Here is a 23,903-nt window from a genome sequence, read left to right as displayed (position 1 = left end):
TCTTTCCTCCAGCCCTCCATCTCCAGCTGAGCCTGCTGTTGCTGGGTGTTGCTGCTCTGCCTCCAGCAGCTCCCCCAGGCTCCCGGGGCTGAGGCTCTGCTCCTCACAGCACCCGCAGACACTCCTGCTCCTCCTCAGGTCCCCTGACCTGCCCAGCCAGAGGCCCCGATGGGCCCAGGCCATGCAGCAAGGTAAGTTAGCTCCCAGAAAGAAAGGGGGCTAACTTATAAATGTGTCTTTGGATAACTGGCAAAGTACAGCAGCAATTCAGCAGTTCCCTGTGAGGGACTGCCAGGCAAGACTCCTGCAGGCAGTGTTTGGAGGAAGTGTAGGGGCTTGCTGGAAATACACTGAAATCCAAGAAACACCATGTGCAGACCTAGAGCACTGGTCCAATTTGTTCATTAGGCAATGGCTGCTTCTGAGACTAGAAACAGAATTTGACTTGCTGTAGTAAAAGCAGGATAATTTCTAGACTTCTTCAGGGACCAGTTTACCCACTTTTATTCATGAGGTAATGAAAACAAACCTTCCCACTCTGCAGCTCCTAATGCTCTTTCTGTATTGGTGGCCTATTTTTCTGCTTGAGGACAGGGAGGGACCATTGAGTCACACACAATCTCGTGCCCTCCTCCTCCTCCTCTCATTTAAATATTAATATGATGCATTATTACTAGAGTAACAGCTGTGCACTACTCATATCACAGCAACATAACCTTCCCCTCCTCATCGGAGCACAGCTATTCCTGACTCGTGTTTTCTGGTTGACCTTCTCACTTCTTCTGGATGACTTTTTGAAAATTACTTTGCTAGTTCTGGTGTGGTATCATTAGGATAATTGCTTGTTCTTTCTGCTTAAATATTAATGGTACTGAGGAATTCAAAAGATAGCTGCAGTAATGGTAAGTTAAATGTCTGTGTGTATTCTCCCATGAGATCTGTTTGTTTAGAGAGAAAGAAGTGTAAAGATGAATCTTTCTTACTAACACTTAGAAACATCTCTTTCTCTTTATAAAAATTAACTAATTTCATATTAATCAGCTAGTGTCTCCAGATAATTCATAGGAATAGCTAACATTGTCCCTAGAAGTACTCATGTTGTCCCTAGAAGCCTTAACGCATTGCATTCTCTATAGATAAAGTATTTTAAGAAAGACTGCTAATAAAACCATGTAATAACTCTGTATAGACTGCTGAAAATAAATGTTGGCATTGAATAAAGAAGGGGAGGGAAAGATAAAACACCACCAGTTAGCTAATACAATTGGAAATAGCAAGGTGAAGCATTCCTGGGCAGATTTGGAAATGTTAGTAGACATTAAGTTTTGTGGGTAAAGGTCCTCTCTGCTGAGCACCTTTTGCATGGTTCTTCTGTTTGTGCATGTGTGTGTGTGTGTGTGTGTGGTTTACAGACTCTCAGGTTTTCTCCTCATTGAAAATGCCACTCCTTGGAGTGCTCTGATGTTGCAGAAGGGTTTGTTGGTTTCTGCACCACTGTTGTGGAGAATGTAATGCCAGCAGGATTGTAGAAATCAGGTTTACTGGATTGGCTTGTACTCAGCATGGGATGAAACTTTTCCCTCTTGTTGCTTAGGGAGAAAAAATCTGACATGCTCTTACAAAGACTTAAAAAATAAATGTCCATATTTTCATTTGAAAGTTTTCATTTTAAAATATTGTTTTAGTAAAACATTGTTCTTAAAGTCAAACCTAATACTTTCAATTTTAATAAAATATTGTTTTATTGCTTTATTGGGGAGGGCGTGTGTTAAGAACTCATAAATATAATAGGAAACCTAAATATCAATCCAAATTTAGAAATTATGCCTTTCTTTTCCCACCCGTGATGAAATCAGTAGAAACTTTTTTTCCCCAATCAGCCCTACCAGTGACAAGAGAAAGGGAGGCAGGAGGGTTCTGCTGCCAGAGAACTCTTCCCATTCAAAACAGTGTCTAAGCCTGTGCCTGTCTAGGGGCTGGGGAGAAGAAAAAATGAAAAGAGAGTACTGCAAACTGTGTTTCTAAGTCACTGGCTGCTCTGATACAATACTAAAAGTAGTGCTGTAACTTCTGAATACTTTTTCTACTGTTTTTTTTTCTGAACAAGTACCTAGTGTGAAGAAAGAGCCTCATCCTGACTGTTTGCAATTCCCTCTGCAGTCAGCAAAAGTAAAACCATGGATTGAGACATGCTCAGTACCACCTATATACGTATCTCAATCCATGGTTTTACATAGTGTTGGGTTTTTTCCCCTCTGTGTTCTGTACCTCCTAAGGTTTGTTAAAGTTAGAAAAGCTTTTGTTCACTTAGTTTACAATCCCCATCAGGGATGTCTTAATTCTCATGCATGTTACTGTACTTTATTTAGCAAAAATGTTGCTTTTATAAAAAGCTTTGACAAACTTGTGGCATATGCCACAGATAAAATCGCCTTTCAAACAGTGCCTTCCGATGATTATCTGCTGTGATTGCAAATGAACCTTGTAGCAAGCTCAAAACAACTGTCCTCGTGGACGGAAGAGAAACCTGCTGTCAGAACTACAAATAATTTACGTAACCCAATTTAAAGCCCTAACAAAATGTTCCCTGTTAAGAGGATTGTTATACTTAACGTGTGAGATGAAAATGCTTTCCGAAGGTCAGGAATGCACAGAAGATAGATTAGATCTCTTGAAAAGAGAAAAAATAGGTTTTTACCAGAAGTTTTTATTCTGTCAGGCTTTCAACTTGGCATTCTCAGAAACTTACATAAGTGCAGCTCTATTCCTGCAAACGCTGTATTTGCTCTGCAGAGGGAGAGGATCCTTCAAGAAAATTACAGCTGAAGGTAGACTGAGGACTCAGGTTATTTTCTGTATATTTCAGATAGATTCTCAGGTATATTTCACCAGCAGCAGCATAAATAAAAGCTTGTTTTAGAGATCACAAGGGCGGGTTTGGAGAAGCGTTTCCTGGATTCTGCCTGCCACGGCAGCCAGGTGATGCTGGAGGGCTCCAGGCAGTCCCTGTAGGCGAGCCGGTCCCTCCTACAGCAGCGGTGTCCCGCAGGTGACAGTGGTGGCACTGGGTGGCCTCGCCGATGTGCTGCAGCGTTAACCCCTGCAGCAGCAGCGCTGGGATGAGCTGGCTGTCCTCGAGGTGTCCAGCCTGCTGCTGAGTGACAGAGGGTGGGACAGACTCTGCTGAGGCTGGAGAGGGGGGCTCGCAGAAACCTGGGCAAGGAGTCCTGCTCTCCTGGTGTTCGGTGACCTGGTTGCCTCTGCTCAGTCGGGAGTTAATGGAAAACCTGTCTAACAGCTGAATTTGACACACTGGAAAACAGCTTTGCGAGGTCTAGTTTTTCTTTATAGGGTTTAGGGGGTGCGGCATGACTTGAAATGCTTTTCACATAGGATACAACGGCAAGAAAATGAAATTACAGCTTCTGTAACCATCAGAAAGCTGGCCTAATGTTGACTTCTCTTCTTCCCCTGCATACAGTCACATGTAGTTTCTGTCTATCTCTCCAAACAGCCAAAACCTGAGATTACAGAGAAGCTGATGATGGAGATTATTTAAACTCTTAGCTCCCCATCTCCTTCAGCGTTGCGTTCCTCTAATGGTTGGGTCTGTCCCTGTTACTCTGTGTCCCTGCCTGTCCTGGTGCTGGCTGTCTCACAGCCCTGCAGCACCAGCTGCACCGAGGACTGTGGAGTCCGCACCAGGACACCAGGCAAGCAGCAGGATTTGGGTGTGAGAGGCCGTGTGGCCACACACTGGAGCAAAAGAATAGGGAAAACCTTCATCCTGGAGAGTGGGATATTTCCTTACAGCCTCCTGCCTTGCACTGCTGAGGGCCTTTTCCCAAAACAGGCTGGTGAAGGGGAAGAGAAGCTGGAATAAGGCGCTCTGCATCCCAGCAGCAGGTGCCCCTCGCTCCCTGACGACCTGCGCTCCCCCAGCAATCCGTGACCCACCCCCGCGGAGGGCACTGTCCCGGACATTTCTTCCTCAGAAACTCCCTGGGCTGCTTCTTCTCCTCCTTAATGCGTTCCTGTGCAGCAAGACTCCTTCCCCACCACCTTCCTCGACAGCTGGAGGCTTTGGTGCCCGGGAGCATGAGGAGAAGGCGCTGAGAGGTGAGGCAGGCGAGCTGGCTCCGTGCGCTCGGCCGGGCACACCGCGCGGAGAGCGGGGCCGGGCGGCACCGGCGGGCGGCGGCACAGCCCCTGGGCACCCGCAGCCTCTCGGGAAAGGCTCTCTGATAGACCACGACTTTGCTGACGGCTGATTCTTCAGACAGAAACATTTTTGTGTCAGGTAGATTTCCAAATCTGAACTTTGCTGGAATGTTTCGCTTATTTTACAAGAACCGGGGCAGAGGAGACCAATGATTTTGCCCTATTTAAACACAAGCAAGCAACAACAACAACAAAAAGCTTTTAAAAGACTCTTGCCTGTTTCAGAAGAGGAGGGCACTCTTGAAATCCAGAATCAAAAAGGCGTGTTTTATCTTTCTTGGTGTTCACGAACTGGAGACCTCAGGTTTTTGCAGACTGAGAGATCTGTTAGCAGATTAATTCCCGTGCTGTGAGTCCTGGGTGTGCTCCAGCCCACACAACTCCTGAACAGAAATTTTCCTGTGAATGCATCCACAGGCTTCTACAGGCTATGCTGGGATTGGGCACCTTAATTGAATTTAAGTGGACTGTTCCTCCCATGTATTGCTTTTAGTGGCTCCTGTTGGCTCCAGCAGCTGACTCGTGGAAGAAACAAGGACCAAATAGGTAGGGAACTTTTCAGAAATAGGTTGGGAGAAAAAGCTTGTAAAAATGAGACTTTAATTGGATGGGAGAAAAGCAAATAGAAACCAGGAAATGGGAAGAGACTTGGAGAAACTAGATGGTCTCTGAGAGGGAGTGAAGAGACTGGCATAGAGGGTGTGCAAACTCAGGGTGTACAAACTCAGCTACTCGGGGCCTTCTGGTGCTGGGCATGGACAAAGAACTGCCTGGACAAAGCCTAGAATAACTTGTAAACTCAGAATTCAGAGCTTTGGGGATCTGTACTTGGTGCCAGGACCAAGGACATTGAAAAGTGAGTTGAAAAGTGGAATAAAGTACAGAATCCTTGCAAATTTTAGTTCCAGTAATCTTAAATCTGCTATTAAGGGCTACATTGACCTTGTTCTTTAGTGACTTAGTTCAGAAGAGTGGGATTGATAATATTCTGACATTCTTTCAGATTGTAGAAATTAATTTAATGGTTATTTGCCAAGCCCTTTAACTCTGGCAGTTCTGTCCTCAGACCGGGGCAATATGTGATGAACAGCACGCAGGGCAGTACGCTGAGTTTGGTTTTTGTCGGTATCCAGTTGCTGGTAATCAGGTGAGCACTGTCTTGTCCAATGAATGAAGGAGAGCACTGAGCACTTGTGAGGAAAAAAGGGAATATCTGCTCCTGCAGTAAAGCTATATCAGAGCAGCTAGAGCTTGTTCTGATTACTGTGATTGTCATGCCACATGGAGCTCCCTTCCAAGGTCAGAGAAGCTTACTGGCTGTCATGAAGGCCCATATTCCCATGTTCTCCTGCTATCTGAAACATTTCAGCAATCAGAATGACAAATCTTCTTGTTCCACTGTGTAAAAAGGTTCAAAAGTTTCCATTACTGCCCTGCTGCTTCCCTTGATTTCAGCAGTCCCCGCAGGTTCTTTGTTGATGTTTCTTAGCTGCCAGCAGCCTGCTCAAGCCCTGCCTCTGACTCCCTGCTGCCTGGCAATGATTACATTGCTATTGTTTACTAATAAACGTCTTTGGACCTGGGATGATAAACGCGGGGTACAGGACAGTACTTTGATCCCTAATCGTACATATCATTCACGAAGTAATTTTACTACAAGAAAATGAGCTGCTGTAATTATTGAAACAGGGATATTATCACAAACCATAACAATCTCACTTTACTCTGTACTTCGAGGAAGTATCTAGATAGTCCACGCAGTTGTGGGAATACCAGCTTGGGTAGTCTGTCAGGAGCAAATAAACAGCTGATGTCTCAAAACCTTTGTTGGGTTGAGGGGAAAATCACAACCTCAGTTTTGATGAATATTGTGCTGTTTTGTGAAGCCTTTGTAAAGCATCTCTGACAGACAGGCTTGGGAGTGTTGTCTCCCTTGGAGCTGCCCTTGGAGCAGGATGGTTTGGCAGTGGTAATAAGATTCCTAGTCCAACCCTGGCAGTATGGTTTAACTCTGAGGGCAAGAGCTGAGTTTTCTCTCTATCCTTGATTTCTGGGATACACCTTTTCCAACACAGAAATCAAGGATAGACAGGCTGTCCTGGAAAAATCAACAGCAATAAAGAGGGGAGAGGTTTGTAAGCTGTAGTCTTACCCCTCTGGGCCACCATTTCAAGACACAGGGAGAGTTTGCTCAATTTTTTCTGGTGGCTAAGCTGGTTCTTGATTGCTTTGGGTGGCCAAGTAAGAACTGCAACAGTGCAGCCTGGCCGTGTCTCTCGCACCACTGAACAGGAGTGAAAGGGTTTGTGTACCTAACCCCTGTGATCATGGATGCAAGGGGGCACAAGAAGGTCTGGCAGCTGGTTTGTGAGCTGGGGACAGCAGAACACACACAGGAACCGTGCAGCAGGGCTTGCTGTCACCCAGGGCAGTGCTGGAGTAGGTCACAGAGAACACGTGAACGCTATTATCGTGTTGGAGTCTGCTGAATTGCTGCAATCATGAGAAGTAAGTATTGCAATCAGAGCTGGTCCAAAGGTTGGAACTCATCTTCTTTGAGTCATCTTGATTGCTTTTGTTTTGGGAGTGTCCTGATTAAACAATAAGAAGAAATATGAGATAATGGTTAGCAGCTTTTTGTGTTTACTAAAATAAGTTTATCAGGAATTGGTTGTATTTTAATTGAGGCTTAAACAATTCTCTGGTGTTTAAAAAAAAAAAAAAAAAGAATGAGGAAGAAATATCTTTTTCTTCTCAAAAAATACAACTTTAGGGGCATGGGGTATCTCTTAAATTTTTACTTAACAGTTTTTGACTATTGAAATTTGAGTGGAAAACTATTTAAATATATGCTGGAGATAAGGGAAAGGTGATGCACTTATAAGCAGATTTCTCTACTTCTTTACCTTTCTTAATTCCAGCTCACTTGCAGGGTAAAGCCTGCTATTTATATAATGAAAGAACCTCTAGGTACAACCCTTCAATGAAATGTTTACCTCTATGAGATAACTTTCTGGGTTGAGGACTGTGTCTCAGTGCTTCCTCAGCACCGGGGTGTCCAATGGAAGTATTTCTGAGAGGAATTAAGGTCACAAAGGTCAGATGCACCAACTGGCACTGGAGCTCCCACTGAGCTCTGCAAAGGCTGACAGCTTTGCCCACCTTCTTTCCTACTCTCCTCTCCTGCACACAGTGTATGTGTATGTGTGTAAGTGTATATGTAAATGTGTAAGTGTATGTGTCAGTATCCACTAACAAGTTGATTTGTTTTTCTGTCCTGCACTGTGTACATGGAGAGATGTATTTCATTTGTCTAGCCCTTAATTGAAAAAGTTTGAGATGACCCAGTTTCAGCACTGTTGTACCTCTAAGAGAGGCAATAAATCTAACATTTCCAAAATAACAAAGATTCAGTCAGATTTTATATCTTTACTGGAAAAAAATAATTGTTCCTCAGACTTACAGAAGCGTGGATCATGGGTAAAATGAGTTACTCAGTACAAAAAATCTGTCATGTATTATTTATTCCTTTCCTAGGCAGAAGTGCTTCTAGGCTCTTCTGTCTGTCAGAAGAACAGACAACTCAAAAACCCTGCATAGAAACCATCCACTCCTGAAAGTGGGATGCCTCTGAGCTACAGTCATGAGAGGGATCAAATATGCCATGGTCTCCTGAAGTAAAACCTCAGCAGAAGTCCCAGGCAGGCCTGCTGATGGTGTCTCTGGGGGAGAAGGCACTGGGGGGTTATGATGGTACGAGGTGAGCTGTGTGCCTGATGCTCTTCCAGGGCCCAGGACAGAAGGGAGGTTGGTCCACACGATGCTCAGCTGTAATGTGGGAATGTAGAGGGCCTAAATGCATCCCTCTGTGAAAAAACAACCTGCTGGGGAGGTACACTATGTATTTCTCACTAATTTAGTAGCCCTTCATGTGTAGCACGTTGTCCAGTCATCCACGGTGCCAAGTGTGGCAGGGAGTGGGCTGAGAGGTGCTTCCTGCTGTTAGGAAAAGGAGCCAGTTTGTACTGGAGGTGAAGGCTGGAGTCACTGTGTTAAGGTTACATCTGTTCAAAGTTTTGTTGTAAACTTAAGAATGCTGTGAGTTCGCTCCTGTTGCAAATAAAGCATTTATTGGGGGTTAAATTATTGTGCTTTATCTTCATGGGAGTTGATAGAAGCAAAATGAGACCAGGAGTTATTGTTCCATTCTGTATTACGACTGCAAAGAGTAACAGGGAGTTCTTCAGATGAGATGAATAGACACAGCTTAACCTCTAGGCATCTGGTATTGGAGCCCATTTAAAGCACTTTGAGTTGGAAGAGACTTTGCTGAAGCTAATGGGAAATGCCAGGGTAGGAAGATGATCCCAGTGTTTGGCACCACTCAGAGCCTGGAGAATTACCAATGTGTGTGTTGGCATTTGTAGCATGTAAGGAGCGTGTCTTTTCTCCCCAAGAGTAAAATACAAAGCGAGTTTAGACAATTCTGGTCAGTTTTTCCTCTTCAAAGGAAAAATTAATTTTCTTGTTTCTCATTGTAGTGTAATTGCAAGCAAGTACTTTTTGCTTGAGTTGTAATAAGTGGTCTTGTGTTTCGTAAGCCTAATACCCTTTGCAGTAAATTATGGTTCTGTGCATTAATTTTTCCCCCTGTGCAGTAGTCAATGGTCCAAGTCCTTCTTTTCTCAGCACTTCAAACAGTTGTCTTCTGTAGAGTGGCCTGAGATCTTGCATCATTTCCTGTCATCTATCCAAAGCTATTTATAACACGTCTGCTGATTCTGGCACACAAGTGAAACCCAGTTTTCATGAGAAAACAAATACTTTGGAAATGTAATCCCTCCCAGCAAGTGTCTCAAAACTGCTGAAAAAACCTGAAACAACCTTAAAAATATTAACGAAGTCTAAGACATAAATGATATTGAGGAGTATGGGGAATTGAATAGTCCCATATGTTTTCAGTGGAAATCTTTAGAAATAGATGGTGCAAGATGTGCTGAGAAAAAGTTACAGAGTATTGAGAGAGAGGAGGTGTTTCTAAAATATATTTGTTAGTGAAATGAAAACTTTGGGTTTTGCTGTCTGACAATACAACAAAAGTGATTCAAGGTAGCTTTTGCAACACTGAGTATTTGCTGTATAATTTGATGGTAGATGTTCTATAAAAATCCCTACTTTTTGATATTTCTTAGATTTTCAATCTCTTTAGCTTCAGGAGACTGACTGAGGTAGGAGTCTGGCAGGGATAGTTGCAGTCATTATGTGAAGCAGTATGCTTCCAGTCAACCTGCTGCTTTTGATAAGTGCTATTTTGGGAATCCTGAAAAAGGGTGTTAGCCCCAGCCAAAACACACCCTGAGCAGCAGAACTCCTATCAGCCTCCTGCAGGCCTGCCCTGACCCTGCTGGCACCACATGGCCCTTTATCTTTAACCATCCAAACAGCTGCATCCATGAGCTGGGGCGCACTGGGGACTACTGTGTGTGGAGCAAATGGAATTCGGGGATGGCCTTTGCCTGAGCAGTCACAAAGGCACAATTTCTTAAAGTGCCTCCCAAGGCAGTTTGTTTCATCCTCTTTTCACAATACCCATGTGTTTGTATTGAGCTTTGCCCCTGTAAATGTATTTCAAGAGGATTCTGATGTGGATGAAAATGTTAGTGAATGTTAGTCCAATTTTTTCTTCTCTGTAAATGACAAACTCTGCAGCACCAGCTGTATTTACAATCACACCAGAGGCTTTATGTCTGCAATGCAATAGGAATCAAAATGTTACATGTAGGAAGGTTTTTACAGTGCTATAAGAATGAACAAGAACAGTTCTGCATAGCAATATGTATATTTCTGCAATTAAATACAATAGTTCTACAAAAACACAGAATTGTACTATATAAATCCATCATCAGGCCTTCATAACTTGCCCAACAGCTGACATATTTTCCAGCAGGGAACCAAAATCAAATGTATTTTTTGCTGAGAGCAGCCAGTCCTGCTTCCAGGGCATCTCCCCACCTTGGCGTACTCAAGGTATTATAGATATTTAAAATAAATATCTGCTGCCTTTCAACTTTAGCAGCACTTCAGCTAATGCAATAACCAGCCCAGAGGCCTCAGATGATTGTGCTCTGGTGCCACTTCAGTTGGCAGATGTGTTCTCCTAACCACTTCACTTGAGGTTTTGGAGGTGAGGATGAGAATGGTGCCTTGCTGAAGGTCTGAATGGGGAAGGACTATTGCACACTGAATTTTCTTGCACCTGAAGTGCTGGGACAAAAACATTTGGTGCTTCTTGTTTCCACTTCATCCCACACTTTGCCTTGTCCTCCTGTAGAATATGTCTCAGCTGTAGATTCATCCACTGACTGGATGCACACCTCCAATGTCCCGTGCTGGGAGGTTAGAAGGAGCTTGGGTCACTTGGAGCGCCCGAGTGTGAAAATGTTGGTACTAGCCATCCTTTAAAAAATTAAACTATCACACATACAGCCTTAGTTACCTACCTCAGTAAAATTTTTGACATGTTTGCTATTCTGTGCAAGCTATCTCTAGGCAAGATAAACTAATGAGGAAATGATGAAAGGCTGAGGATCTGGGAGAGCTCCAGCCTTACACACAAAGGGCTAATGCTTCCAGTGATGACCCAGCTACAAGGCAAGTTTTCTATGCTTTCCTCTTCTCTCTTTATTGACATGGCTTTGCCAACTCCTGCTTTAGGCAGATACTCTGTCCCCTGCACTGAGTGTTGTTTCAAACATAGAAGAAGTAGGCAATGGAATTGCCTGACTTAATGAAACAGTGATTTTAAGCAGGGAGACTGCATGCAGCCTGCTGTACCAAAGTGTCCTAGATCACTGATGGTCTACCAAGGGGAAAAATTACTTGTTCTGTTTTAAGTATTTAATGACGTTTTGTCCTACAGAATTTCCAAAGTATGTCACATAACCCATTTATTTCTAGCCTCAAAGTTGAACATCTTCTGTTACTTTCTTCCTCCATTTGCCCTTTGTACTTTGCTGCCTCTGGTTTGAATTGGCCTCAGTTAATTGTCTGTTCTTTTCCAGTCTGTCTGTTGTTTCACACAGGAATGCAGATCTTGGGGTATGATCTTTTCCTTTATTCCAAGTCCTTATCATCGTTTTCTTTGCTGATCAGAGTACAAATCTTGCTCTAGCAAAGTCAGATCCAAGTGAGCCTAATGAGGTGATAGCATGTTGTCTGTGCCCAGCCAGCTCTGCCTACCACCAAGTAAACTCTAACTAAAAAGGGATCTTGACACAAACATTTGTTAAAAGTTTCTAAGACGGCAACTTCTGTGTGGTTATCTGATAATAATGCTGACTGGAATTATATTTTAAGATTTATTGGGAAAATTTTAAAGTGCTAATCCAGAGAGTGAGTGCTTGTTAGAAAAAAAAAAAAGTGTTTGTGTTAAAAAGAACAAATTAAAAAACCCTGTGTCCATTATGGCAAGGTAGTGTCTGACACTTCCAGGAAATGAAGGTGCCCAGGAAATGAAGCTACCTGAGCTATTGGGTTGCCAGTGAAACTCAAATGTATCCAGGCTGTTTGTGCTGACCATCAGCGCTATGAAACTAAGCTGGAAGAGCAAGCGATCTATAAAGGTTTTGCTTAACACCTGCAGAGAACTAGGCTGATTGGAAGAGGCAGCAGTTAAAGGAGACCCAAATTATTAAAAACTCTTGAGATCTGTGCCAGGAAAATTAAATTGTATTTCAGGGCTCAGAGCACAGATAAGCAGGAATAAGCCAAGGAGGCCGCAGAAACAGAATGTTTCTCAAATCTCTCCCCATTTCCTTTTAATAAGTAGATTTTTTTCCTTTAAACTCATCCCTATTCACGTGCAAAATTCGTCTTACACTTTGGTAAGAAGTATGGTTAGTCCTTAAAAATGTATCCTAGGACAGATTTCCCTTCTCCTGGGAGGACGTGTAAGTCAAGCACTGAAACTGAGACAAAAGCCTGGAGCTGCCAAGTTACCTTGGGCAACCTTTTCAAACCGTCTCCAAATCTTTCTTCCCTTGCCAATCATAATGGGTGTGGACACTTAAAAAATACTTCATTCCCTTTTATGCCACAAGTAACAATTCACACACAGGACTGAAATATTACACTGGAATTTACTGTTTGATCTTTTTGAACTTGGATATAATAAATGAATCACTGCTGCAGTTCTAATTATTTTTTAATTGCTGGTCTTTATGACCTTTGAAATCCAATTCCCTTCTTGTTCTGCATTTCATTAACAGTTAATATCTGCCAGTGTTTTAGAACGGGTTGGTATCATCTAGCATATCATCTACAGGCTATGAAATTACATTCTTGCAGGAAATGTGGAAAAAAAATGTCACAGTAATTTATAGCCTAATCAATAGGATATTAAAAATCTGAAAACATTAGATTTGCAATTTGCTGGATTAGATAGTTATAAATTGCCATGTGACACACAATTCTGAGCAACTCACATGTGCATTGTAATTCTATAAATAGTGAGGCTGATGACAAGTAACATTCCTGCACTATGCTCTTCCTTGTTGCAAGATTTTCCTCTAGACTGAAGGATCTCATTCACTAAATCCTACCACGAACTACACTCTTGGAATGGGAGAAAATAATTTGGAGGGGGAAAAAAAAGAATGAAGTTCATGACTTATGAACTAAGAACGTAGAAACCAGTGGCACTTCTGGGCTATCTGAGATTATGAGTGAGTGTGTGCTACCCAAGTGAGGAAGCTTGCTGCTTACTGCAAACCTCCTCTGTGTTTGTTAAACTATTTTTCAAACAGTCTAGGCTGCTGCAGAGCAAACTCCATGGATGTGCAACTTCTCCACCTGACTAAATTGACACTGGAGATATTGGCAAACAGTCCCAATGGACACAGATTATGGGCTCTCCAGGTGCTGTTTCAAGGACATAATATAAAATTTTTCTTACTTCAGCATTCTAGAATCTGAGGATCAGCTTGCTCTTTTGTTTCTCATAATGAAAATACTTTGTATGGATGGAGGGGTTCTTTAATTAACTAAATAGCTCTGGATTTAGACATATAACCACTGCTGGTCCTACTGCTGCTCCAGCCTTTTTTAAAGCCCTAAATCCCTTCTTTTAATTCAAGCAAAAACTCCTCTGTGGCTTGGCTCTGGTTGCCGTCCTAACATCACCTCTTCCAAATATGCACTCCTGCAGATTTTTCTTTATGGAGTGTACTTAAATACAGGCCTTCTGGAGCAGCAGTGCTGTAATCTTCCAGCTCTGTTTTGCTGGGTGGGCAGAAGAACTGCAGCTTTGTTTCTGGCTTTTCTGTGCTGTTGGCAGCATGGTGAGCTGCCTATCAATTAGCGAGCATTGTAACATAAAGTGCCAGTTTGGTTACTGACTTCTGTCTGTGTGCTGTTAGCAGAGTGCTGAACTACCAAAGCCCCAGGTCACCTCTCCTGGTAGCGGGGTCAATATCAGAGCTAGCAGTGCATCTGACGAATTGAAACAGAGGATGTTTGCTGCATAATTGAAGACAGTTTAAAAGTTACTTTAAAAACTACGGAAAAAGTGAGTAGGGAGATCTTTGGATGCTGATATATTACTTGTTTATTTAAAAAAAAAAAAAAAAAAAAAAGTTACACAATCTAAAAGTGCAAGGGTCAGTTGGATGCTTCTGTCCAAATGGCAGCAGAGCAATAGAGCCCTATTGCATATAACTTCTGTCCTAGTAGTAGCTATAAATAACCTCTGTTAGACCAGCAAAAATGAATATTAATTGTTTTATCATTTTTTTGAGTCATCCTGCACTGAAAAGGCATATAAGGGACTGCAGTAGGAAAACTGCACCCTGCCTTGACAGTTATACCAAAACTGTTAGTAGAAACATAAGGCTCTTCCGATACGTCGGGGATTTGGTGTCCCCGTGCGTCTCTCTCCTTACTGAAGACTGCTGTGTAAGTCTCAGGGGGGAAAATGTAAAGTTTTCATTATTTTTCTTTATTTTGCTGCATTAGCTGTTGTTTGGAGGAAAGGCAGACTCTTAGCGACTCTGTTAAGGGAGATGCTATCGGAAGAGAGAAATCCTTTGTGGTATCTAGAGGTGACAGCAATGGCAAAGATTTGTAGATGCTTGTGGGGAGAAGACTCAGATCCGCCATGACATTAAGACTGCGGAACGCCTGAGCCAAAGTGTCACCTTCGGATAAAGGAACTGCCTCCGCTGCGCCCGCCTGTTGCCTTCCAACTGTTTTTGTTTCTCCGCCGTGTGGGACGTTTAGTGCCGGGCCAGTTGAACGGGGCGCACCCGGGCGCTTCCCCGCCTGTGGCTGTTGGAGCCCGGCACACCGGCAGCCCAGGGGACAGCGCTCGTTCTGCGGGGACAGCGCTCGTTCTGCGGGGCCCCCGCTGGGCCTCGCTGCCGCTGCTCTGGCTGCCGCAGGGGCCAGCGGGGCGGGCAGAGCCGCGGCCGCGCTCCCTTCGGCGCGCACCGCCCCACCTGCCGCCTTTCCTCGCCGCGTTTGACTCAACCGTGCTTCGAGAACGCGAACCCCTCGGGCCAGCCGGGGGCGGCGGGAGCGCCGTGTCTCAGGCCGACGGGCGAGGCGGGGAGGTGAGCGAGCGGGTGTCGCACGGGCCGCCCCCCCACCCCGGGCACGGGGAGCACCGCAGAGCCGCCCGGACCCCTCACCGACACGCGGGCGCCGCTGCCCTCCCGTCCCGTCCCGTCCCGCCCCGCCCCCGATCCCCGAGGGCCGCCCGGGGCCGCCCCTGGCGGGCGGAGCCGCCGCCGCGCCGCCCCTCCCTGCCCTCCGCGCCGGGTTACATGGCGGCGGCTGCGGCAGCGGCAACTGCGGCGAGGCGGGCGGGCGCCGGGCGAGGGCCGGTGGCGGGGCCGCGGGGCTCGGCCGTGTGAGCAGCGCACCCCCGATGAGCCTGGGAAGGCCCGTGAGTGCGGGGGGCGGGGGGCGCGGGGGTCTCGGCCGCCGCACGCGCGGGCCCGGCCCCGCCGCACAAAGGGGCTTTGTTCCCTCCATCCCGCCCGGCGGCGGCGGCGGCGGCGGCGGCGCCCCCGGCCCGTTCCGTTCCGTTCCGCCCCGCTCCCTCCGCCCGGCCCCTCCGCACTGCGGCGGCCGCGGGGCCGAGCGGGGCGAGCGGGCGCTGACCGGGCGGGCGGGGGCGGCCGCGCGGGGGGCGCTGCCGGCGGCTGCGGCGCCGGGCCCGGGGCCGCCTGTGCCGGGGGCGGCGGGCGCGGCCTGAAGGGCGTTTGAAGGTAGGGCTGCTCCGCGGCACGGCCCGGGGCCGGGCTGCCCCCCGCGGCGCGGCGGGAGCGCGTCCCTCGGCACGGGCGGCCGGAGCAGCGGCGCAGGCGGCGGGGCTGCTCGGCCCGGGGGAGGCGGGAGGAAGGATGTCCTCTGCCGGGGGGGCCCGGCCTCCGCCGCCTGCGGAAGTTTTGGCCGCTGCGTTCGGCGCAGTTCTGCGAGCCGGCAGATAGGGCACAGGTACCGCTCGCTCCTGCTGCCGAGCGCCCGCAGGCTCCGGGAACCTTCTGTGGGAAAAGTGACTTAATGCTCTTAATAAGTGGGTTGAAACACCCGACGGTAATGGCTTGAAGAGAGGCTGCCCGAGTTTTGGGATTTGGGGAACAGGTACCCTTGCCTAGGCAGGCAGGATGCTCTCGGTTGGCGTCTGTAGGATGTGTCTCTTTTCCTAATTCAGTGGCGTTTAGGATGAGCCTCACAATAGCTGTTAATTGTGTTGTGGAAAAAGAAACGGCGATCGGCGTGTTGTATGGCCAGTGCTGTTGCTAGCAAGCTTTTTATATATATGTATGTGTGTATATATAAAAATAACGTCGTCACGGCATTATGTGTTTATAAACCTGTTACAAATTCTGGAAAGCGGTGGCTTAAAATAGAGATGCATTTTGGTTTGGCAATTGCATTCAGAAAATGTGTGCTCTAAAGCTAAAATGGGAACTTTCATTTCAGCCCTTTGCTCAAGCTCAGTCCTTGCTTGTGTGGATGTTATTTTGAATTCACTCTTGACTGGTTACCTGTTCAGTGGAACAGCAGATGGTAGCAGGTCTGCAGAGGTGCAGAAGGCTGTGGTTAGCTGATGGTGGGCTCCTTTCTGGGGAATTTTCATGATTATTATCTGAAGGGATAACCATTTTTAAACACGATACAAAAAAGTACATTGGGTTCTTGTGTGTTTTTACAGATGCTTCAGAAGATTTATAAACTAATAGTAACATTTGCTTACTGCCAGCACCGAGTTCCCTAAACAGTGTGGGGAGCAAGTAGGAGGTTTTAGAAAGCAGCAGTTCCGTGAGTTGGACGATGACTCACTCTGCCTACTGACTGCAACGTGGCTGATCTAAAAAAAAAAAGTTCTTCTGTGCCCCGTATTTTTTTAGTCAAAGGGATAGTACTTAGCAGGTTGTATAATGTGTCATTAGTCATTCTCGGTCTTTCTTCTGTGAGTAATAATTTGATCATTATATGGTCAGCATAATCAAATTAACTGCTATCTTTCAGTTTTATTTGCATTTCTGACAAAGTAAACATCTCATACCTGACTGTTTCGGTGTACATCCTGTTTCCTGAAAACGGTGATAAATTCACGTGCAGGAGTTGAGCGTGATTTGAAGGGGTTGCTTGCGCAATGCCTGAAACCGGTCAAGTGTGATGATCATCACTAGGGATGATTTTAAAGCCCTCGTGTGGGTCATTTCTGTTACCCTCTCCCAAGAACTGACCCATTTTAGAACCATAGTTGTAAACCACTTAAATCTTTGTGTTTCCCTCTTTAAACTTTGTGTGAAGAATGAGTAAAAGTATCACTTAAAGAAACCTGGTAGTCGTGGCAAGGTGATAGCCTGGATGAAGATGTCGGTGCCTGCATCAATAGCCTGATCAGCACAAAGTGGGATGAAAAGCCCTCACTTTTTTATGCTATAGTCCATTATACGTTTCAAGTTGCTAGAACATAGGAATAAGTAATTTGTTCACAGATAGGAAGTTTGGAGCAGGATCAGGTCAAATGAAGGCTGCACTGAGTTGGTTACTTATGTTGTCTGCATTTGTTTTCTTAGCTAAATCGGTCTGATTATAGAGATCATTGCATGCTCTCTGAAAACATTGTAATTAGTGGACACCTTGTGAAAGGATAAGTGTAAACTGATGATTAAAAATGCATCATTTCAGAGATTACAAGATGAAAATTTTAGGGCTTCTACTTCAGGAAGCAAATGGGCCACAGTTCCCTTTCTCCCTGAAGCAGTCCTTTTGTCGCTGCATTCACTCATGGCAGTAGGGGGTAAGATCTGAGTTATGGCAGAGATGGTAGATCATAATCTTTGCTGCTTGATGGGCATTGTTTGGAATCTGCTCCTGGGCTGTTTAATGGAGCTAGCTAAAAGAGAGGTTCCAGATGTGTCACGCAGCTGGTGCAAACAGTTTCGGTATTGCTGCATGTTGAAGACATCAGCAGTGTGAAACAATGAGCCTAATTATGAGGCAGAATACAAGTGGTTGTAGATGGTCCCAAGGATGTAAAATACAGCTTAATGCAGAGTAATTGAACAGAGGCCTTGGACCTCAAGTTAATGTGAAATTTGAAGTATTGGTACTAAAATAAATTTCCGTAACAGTGTTGGGGGGCGGGGGGAGGTTGGAATGAAAGGTGAATGGGGTGATGTAAACTGCTGTACAGGCAGCAGCTCACGATAAGTGAACCTGAAAGTAGTACATGTGAGTGAGAAAATACTTTCAGGTTGAAAAACGTTAAAAATCAAGAGGCAAACATCCGGGTTTTATAATTGTGAACAGGGTTGGATAGTCACTGATGCTGTCCTCTTTAGGATAAATTTTACTTTTGTTCTTTAAATAAATTCATGGATATTTTAAAAGGGGTTCTCACTGTAATGTCTTAATATTGGTAAAAAGTCAAGATAGTGTGGGGAAAAGTAGTAGTGTTACCTCACTGTGTTTGTACTGAAGCTATAATAACCCTTGTAAAACACTGTTTAAAATTAGGACTCTTGCCAATGCGCAAAGAAAGAAATCTTAAGTTCCATGTGCTGAGTAGAGAAAGCTCTGAAGATCATGCTTGTGGCAGGGGATACCACATCAGTAGAGGGCAGCTCAATGCTTTTCAGTTCAGAAATACTACATTTGGTGATCTTTATTTAAAAAGAAGAGCTGAGCAGAGGATAGCATGCGTTGTGCCCACATACCTGGGGGCAGGTGGTGTGTCGCAGGAGGGAGCGAGCAAGCCAGGGCATTGGGGCTGTGTCTTGATGACAGTCAGGCATGAACCGAAGGAAGGGTCATATTTAAATGTGTTGAAACGGTCTTGTTTCTCATTGCCAGTGTGCCTTTCTTTCCCCTTTTTTTTTTTCCTTTTTCTCTATACAATTCTGATTACTTTAGTGAATTGAGGCCATTATTTAAAATATGTTAATAACTTGTCAGCTGCTCTTGCTGTTCTGTCAGGAGTGAGGAGACTTGTTTTGCTTGCTCCCAGTTGTTCCACTGAAAGGCTAGCACTGTTTTCCTTCAAAACATTCATATCGTTAATTCTGAAGTGTTGGGATAGTGGGGAGACCTTTACATTTAGCTAGAGAGCTGAGGTGAGAGCTGAAATGTGTTAATCTAAGATTGAACAGGAGGCACTAAGTGGTTTGACCTATACATGTTGGGGAAGAACATTCAAGTGACTTGTGGAATTGCCCAAAGCTTACCACACTATAGCATACACCTCTGACTCTTCCCTTTGTGGCATTTTTGAGCTTTTAAAAGAAGTGAGGGTGCTGTACAAAAATGCACCATGTGGTTTTATGACTGCATTCTGCTGTTGCTGACGGGAACTTATTGAGAAAATTGCCAGTTCAGTTTTTCATAAATAGTAGGTGAATTCATTACACTATTAAAAAATAAATGATGTCTGAAAGAGCCCATATGGTAGGGGTAATGGTTGTAGAACATACCAGTTACTCGATAAAATGTACTTGCTGCTAGTTTTTCTTTGTAATCTAGGTTGGATAAGTGTAGAAATAATTGATAAAGTCATGATATTTGTGTGATATGTAGGAATTACCCCTATGATTTCTGTAACAATGAGTCTGTAGAGGCATAGTTATTATTTGAGATGTTGGTAAACTTTATCCAAAATCACAAGGATTAAAGCTTTATAAGTGGCACTGGATGTGTGCTAGATATTCAGTAAATACTGGGAGTGTACAAGCCTTACCCTTTTTGTGTGACCAGTACCTAGTTACTTCTTACTGTGATGAAATAGTTAAACCTGATTTTGTCTTCAAATAAAAATTTAGTGAAAAGAATTATTCCAAAATTTGCTGACAGATGCTACAGATCCTGTTGCTTCTGGCTTGTCTCTTAACAGCTCTATTGGAGAATTACCAAGTTTGCTTTGTTAGTCTCTTTATTAAGACTAAGGTGGATTTTTTTGTTGTGTGGCTTAAATTCAATAGATTACATCAAAGATGCTCACGATACATGTTTTAGAAGTGGTGGTTGGTCATTATTGTGTTCCTCCACAAGTGTGAAAAGTGCATATAATTTCTAATTAGTTTAGTTTTTTTGATGGTTTATTAATTTTGTAACTGCATAGTAAATAAGTTGTCTATTTAGGACAACCCAGTGAGTTGGGAGAGGAGGAAGACTTTTGTGTGTGCTGGGGTACTGATGTGTTTTTCTCTGCTTTTCAGGTTGCCACGGAGTAAAATGGATGGTAGCTTTGACTGTGATTGTGGTGAGCTGGAGCCACCTGATCATTAACAGAAGGCATCTTTTGTAAATCAAGAGCTGCCGGTTTTCCATTTAACTAGACTGTAAACAAAGAAGAGAAAAAGGAGGAAGAAGGAAAAAAAAATAGTGCTTACCAGCACCATAGAATGACGCTGCTCAGGACCAGTCCAACACTGAATGTATCTGCACTGTGAGGAGGAGGATGTTAATAGAAGCCTATTATGTGCATATTTATTCACATTTTTGTTAAACGTTAACCAGATTAGCACAGTAGAGCTGAGTGCATAGTATGTCATTTCATTCCGTTTGAGTTTCTTGTGAGTATTTTCTTTAATGTCTGCAGAAATGCTGCACCTTTCTTGAACTATGAATGCTGCAATCTTTCTATCTTATGCTCGGTTTGAGTTCTAGAGCTTACGGGCTCTAAATTCAAGGGGACACAACAGGCCTGGCTGGCTCATAATGAAATGAGAGTGTCAAGAAACCATCTTGCAGTCAAAGCCAAGTGTTTCTTCTCCCTTTCTCTAAGACCTTTCCTTCAGATACCAGTGGAAGTGTCTCCGTGTGTTTACAGAAGCTTAGTAGTTTGAGGAAAAACGTAAAGAATTTTAAAATGGCAGAAAAATTTGAAAGTCTCATGAACATTCATGGTTTTGATCTGGGCTCTCGGTATATGGACTTAAAACCACTGGGCTGTGGTGGAAACGGCTTAGTTTTTTCTGCTGTCGACAATGACTGTGACAAAAGAGTGGCTGTCAAGAAAATTGTCCTTACAGATCCCCAGAGTGTTAAACATGCTCTACGTGAGATCAAAATTATTAGAAGACTTGACCACGATAACATTGTCAAAGTATTTGAAATTCTTGGTCCCAGTGGAAGCCAGTTAACAGATGATGTGGGCTCCCTGACAGAATTGAACTGTGTTTATATTGTCCAGGAATACATGGAGACAGATCTGGCTAATTTGCTAGAGCAAGGCCCTTTACTGGAAGATCATGCCAGACTTTTCATGTACCAGCTGCTACGTGGGCTCAAGTATATTCACTCTGCAAATGTTCTGCATAGAGATCTCAAACCAGCTAATCTTTTCATTAATACTGAAGACTTGGTGCTGAAGATTGGCGACTTTGGTCTTGCACGAATCATGGATCCTCATTATTCCCACAAGGTATGCAGAGAGTGGGATTATCTAAGTGACACATTGACAATTCTGCCTTAAAATAGCATCTTTCTCCCCTTTGCACAGGTAGAAAGGCTGTGGAAGGCCTCCTTAGCATGGTTTGTCTCAGATAGGACTACTGAAAGCATTTTTTTTTTCTTTTACTATATGGGTTCAGAAAAGCAAAGGTTTTAAGAGTGAAAACAGAACCTGAGATTAAGAGCAACATTTAGTTATATTTAATTATAGAAGACTTAGACAAGATTATATTATTCATAGTGCAAGTGTGGCTGCTTTGGGGGATTGGTTTAGAGATATTGTCCTCCTGGTCTAGACGTTTCATAAGAGAGTTCACGATCATCTCTGCATTTATTTGACATCTGGGAAGGAGAAAGTTTTGCTGCAGTACCTCATTTGACTAATAGATAGTGTCATATTTCTGTATGGTTGCTGTTCACTCACGAACATACTGGTAAAGGTAGAAAGAAGGTCTAGTAGAATGCACACAATATAATTACTAGGACTTTGAGACTAAAAAAAATCTTGTTAGTAGTGCATTAAAAATAAGAAATTTAAAAAAACATAAGTCTTAAAAACCTAATTAATTTTTTTAATTAATTTCATCAGGGCCATCTTTCTGAAGGATTGGTTACTAAATGGTACAGATCGCCCCGGCTTTTGCTTTCTCCTAACAACTACACTAAAGCCATTGACATGTGGGCTGCAGGTTGCATCTTTGCTGAAATGCTGACTGGGAAAACCCTCTTTGCAGGTGGGTAGAATAAAATCAGTGTGTATATTTATAAAAGGAGTGGTACTGTTTAATTATGTTCCTCAGGAAAGATTGGTTCTCGTGGCTAACATCAGTCATTGACTATCAGGATGTACTGTATTATTATGCATTTACATGAGCCGTAAATTAATGTAGCTGTAAAGCAGAAGACATTTCAATTTCGTTACTTGTGTTTGTGTGTATTTAGATAAATACCACAATTTAATGTGGGAGTCATACATGGTAAATCTGTCTGTAATTTTATTGAGCTAAATTTATTGGTTACCTAAGAAGTGCTCTGATACATGTGTGAATTGGTGTGTCCAAGGAATATTTGAAGATTATGAAAACCCTGAGTATCATACACATAAAGATTATTTTTTTTAATGTAGTCAACCTAATAGCTTCTTGCTTCTCTGTATTTTAAATTCTGAAGCCCCAGAGGCATAGATTTAGAGGTGTAAAATTTAATGCAATACAGCAAGGATATGTGCAACCTTCCACTGTTTCAGGTAAGATAGGAAGCAATGCTCTGGTCTCATTGGGTGCATCTATATTAGTGCTTTGGTTAGGTTCAGGAGCAAATATTTGGAGCCAGTCTCTTGATGGCAATCCTGTACTGTGTTGCTGACCTAGCTCAGAGCACAAACTAAAGCATTTTAGATAAAGTGAAATTGTCATTTGCACTATAGGAGATCACCACCTGCTGACAAGCGCTCGGTCCGTGGGAGCAGATGAGTAAACTGCAGAAATACCTCTGAAATGCTTATTTTTGTGCACCCTGGGGCCTCAGCAGCAGCTGTCTTATTCAGGCTTCCTCTTGGGTTTGCTCCTGTGGGCCTGAATTATAGGAGTAATACAGATAAAACCTCGGAGCTAAGCTTGCATTTTAAAGTTCACATTGCTTTAGACACACGTGGACTGAAAGCACACCTCTGCTGTCATTCTTAGCTTTGCATGAAAAGGCAGTGGAATTGAGACCCTCTCCCCCTTAAGTATTTAATGGAGAATTGTCACTTGAAAGCATTATTTGTTATAAATCAGCGCAAAGGCTTCTCTTAACGTGCAGTGAGTTTTTCACTCTGAGTTGCTAACTACTGGAGTAATGTCCCCAGAGTATTAAATGCTTGGCTGATACAAGATTTATTAGGTTCCCATTGCATCAAGTACTTCTGCTGGCAAATAATGGCAGAAAGTCTGCAGATTTCATCATTCTGCATAGATTGATCACAACTGCCAGCATTTTGGCTTTTTTTTTTTCTTTGAATAACATTGGTATTGGTTACAATTTTTTATTGGCCCAATAGCTGAGCAGAGACTTAAAATTCTGTTAAAAACTTGGTCGTAGTCATCAAAATCCTAATTTTATAGGCTTGTTTATATGCCTTAATTGCATTGAGTAGATACTTAGAAAAGTATTTTAGATACAGCTGTGCCCCTTCAAAAATTTAGCACTGCCATGGTTTTCTATGTAAAGAAAAGTGGATTTCTTGACATCATGCATTTGAAAAGGGAAAGTGGTTGGAGATACTATCGACAGTTATTCTGCCCTGAGACTCTGATTAAAATTCTTTTGCAGAGTTGTTCAGAGGGATTGGTTTGGTTAATTGCAACTTCCCGTCTACTTCTGAACCAGCCCTTAGGAATCCTGCTGTTCAGAAAGCTGATGAGAATGGGAAGGAAGAATGCAGATTAATATTGCAGAATACCTGGAACAAGTGAGGGAAGGGAGGTTGAGGCAGAGGAGTTCAGTAGCTTTTCCAGACAACTTCTCTAGCCCTTTGTTCTAAATGAGTATTTTGCAATGGTTATTCCGCTGACAGTGGACAGAATGCTGATTAATTTTTAGAGTGGTACTAATTGCACAGTAGAATCTGTTTTCCAGCAAATTACAAGCAATTTGACATCTGATAGATCATATTAAGTAATTTGTTGTAGTCTGAAGTAAAACAAAACAGCTGTTTCAGTCCAGTAGAGGAGTTA

At 43.6% G+C, this 23,903-nt stretch overlaps 1 protein-coding gene across 4 annotated transcripts in view; it reads left to right on the top strand.

The window, feature by feature from the left end:
* Positions 1–712: 712 nt before the first annotated feature.
* The window catches only part of MAPK6 (mitogen-activated protein kinase 6), a 28,153-nt gene continuing 4,962 nt past the window's right edge, over positions 713–23,903 (top strand). Inside the window, exons 1-3 of one of the 4 annotated variants that reach the window (XM_040077783.1) lie at positions 713–902; positions 19,950–21,157; positions 21,776–21,920. In XM_040077783.1, the coding sequence (XP_039933717.1) occupies positions 20,603–21,157; positions 21,776–21,920 (700 nt within the window). In that variant the 5' untranslated portion in view covers positions 713–902; positions 19,950–20,602. Of the gene's footprint in view, positions 903–14,754; positions 14,829–15,057; positions 15,164–15,618; positions 15,718–19,949; positions 21,158–21,775; positions 21,921–23,903 lie in introns of those variants that run through there. The other 3 variants (XM_040077784.2, XM_040077782.2, XM_058422319.1) reach the window with 3 other exon arrangements.

Source organism: Hirundo rustica, chromosome 13, assembly GCF_015227805.2.
Source record: "Hirundo rustica isolate bHirRus1 chromosome 13, bHirRus1.pri.v3, whole genome shotgun sequence".
Taxonomy (NCBI): domain Eukaryota; kingdom Metazoa; phylum Chordata; class Aves; order Passeriformes; family Hirundinidae; genus Hirundo; species Hirundo rustica.
The sequence above is the reverse complement of the archived record's forward strand: the minus strand, read 5'-3'. Positions and strand labels throughout refer to the sequence as shown.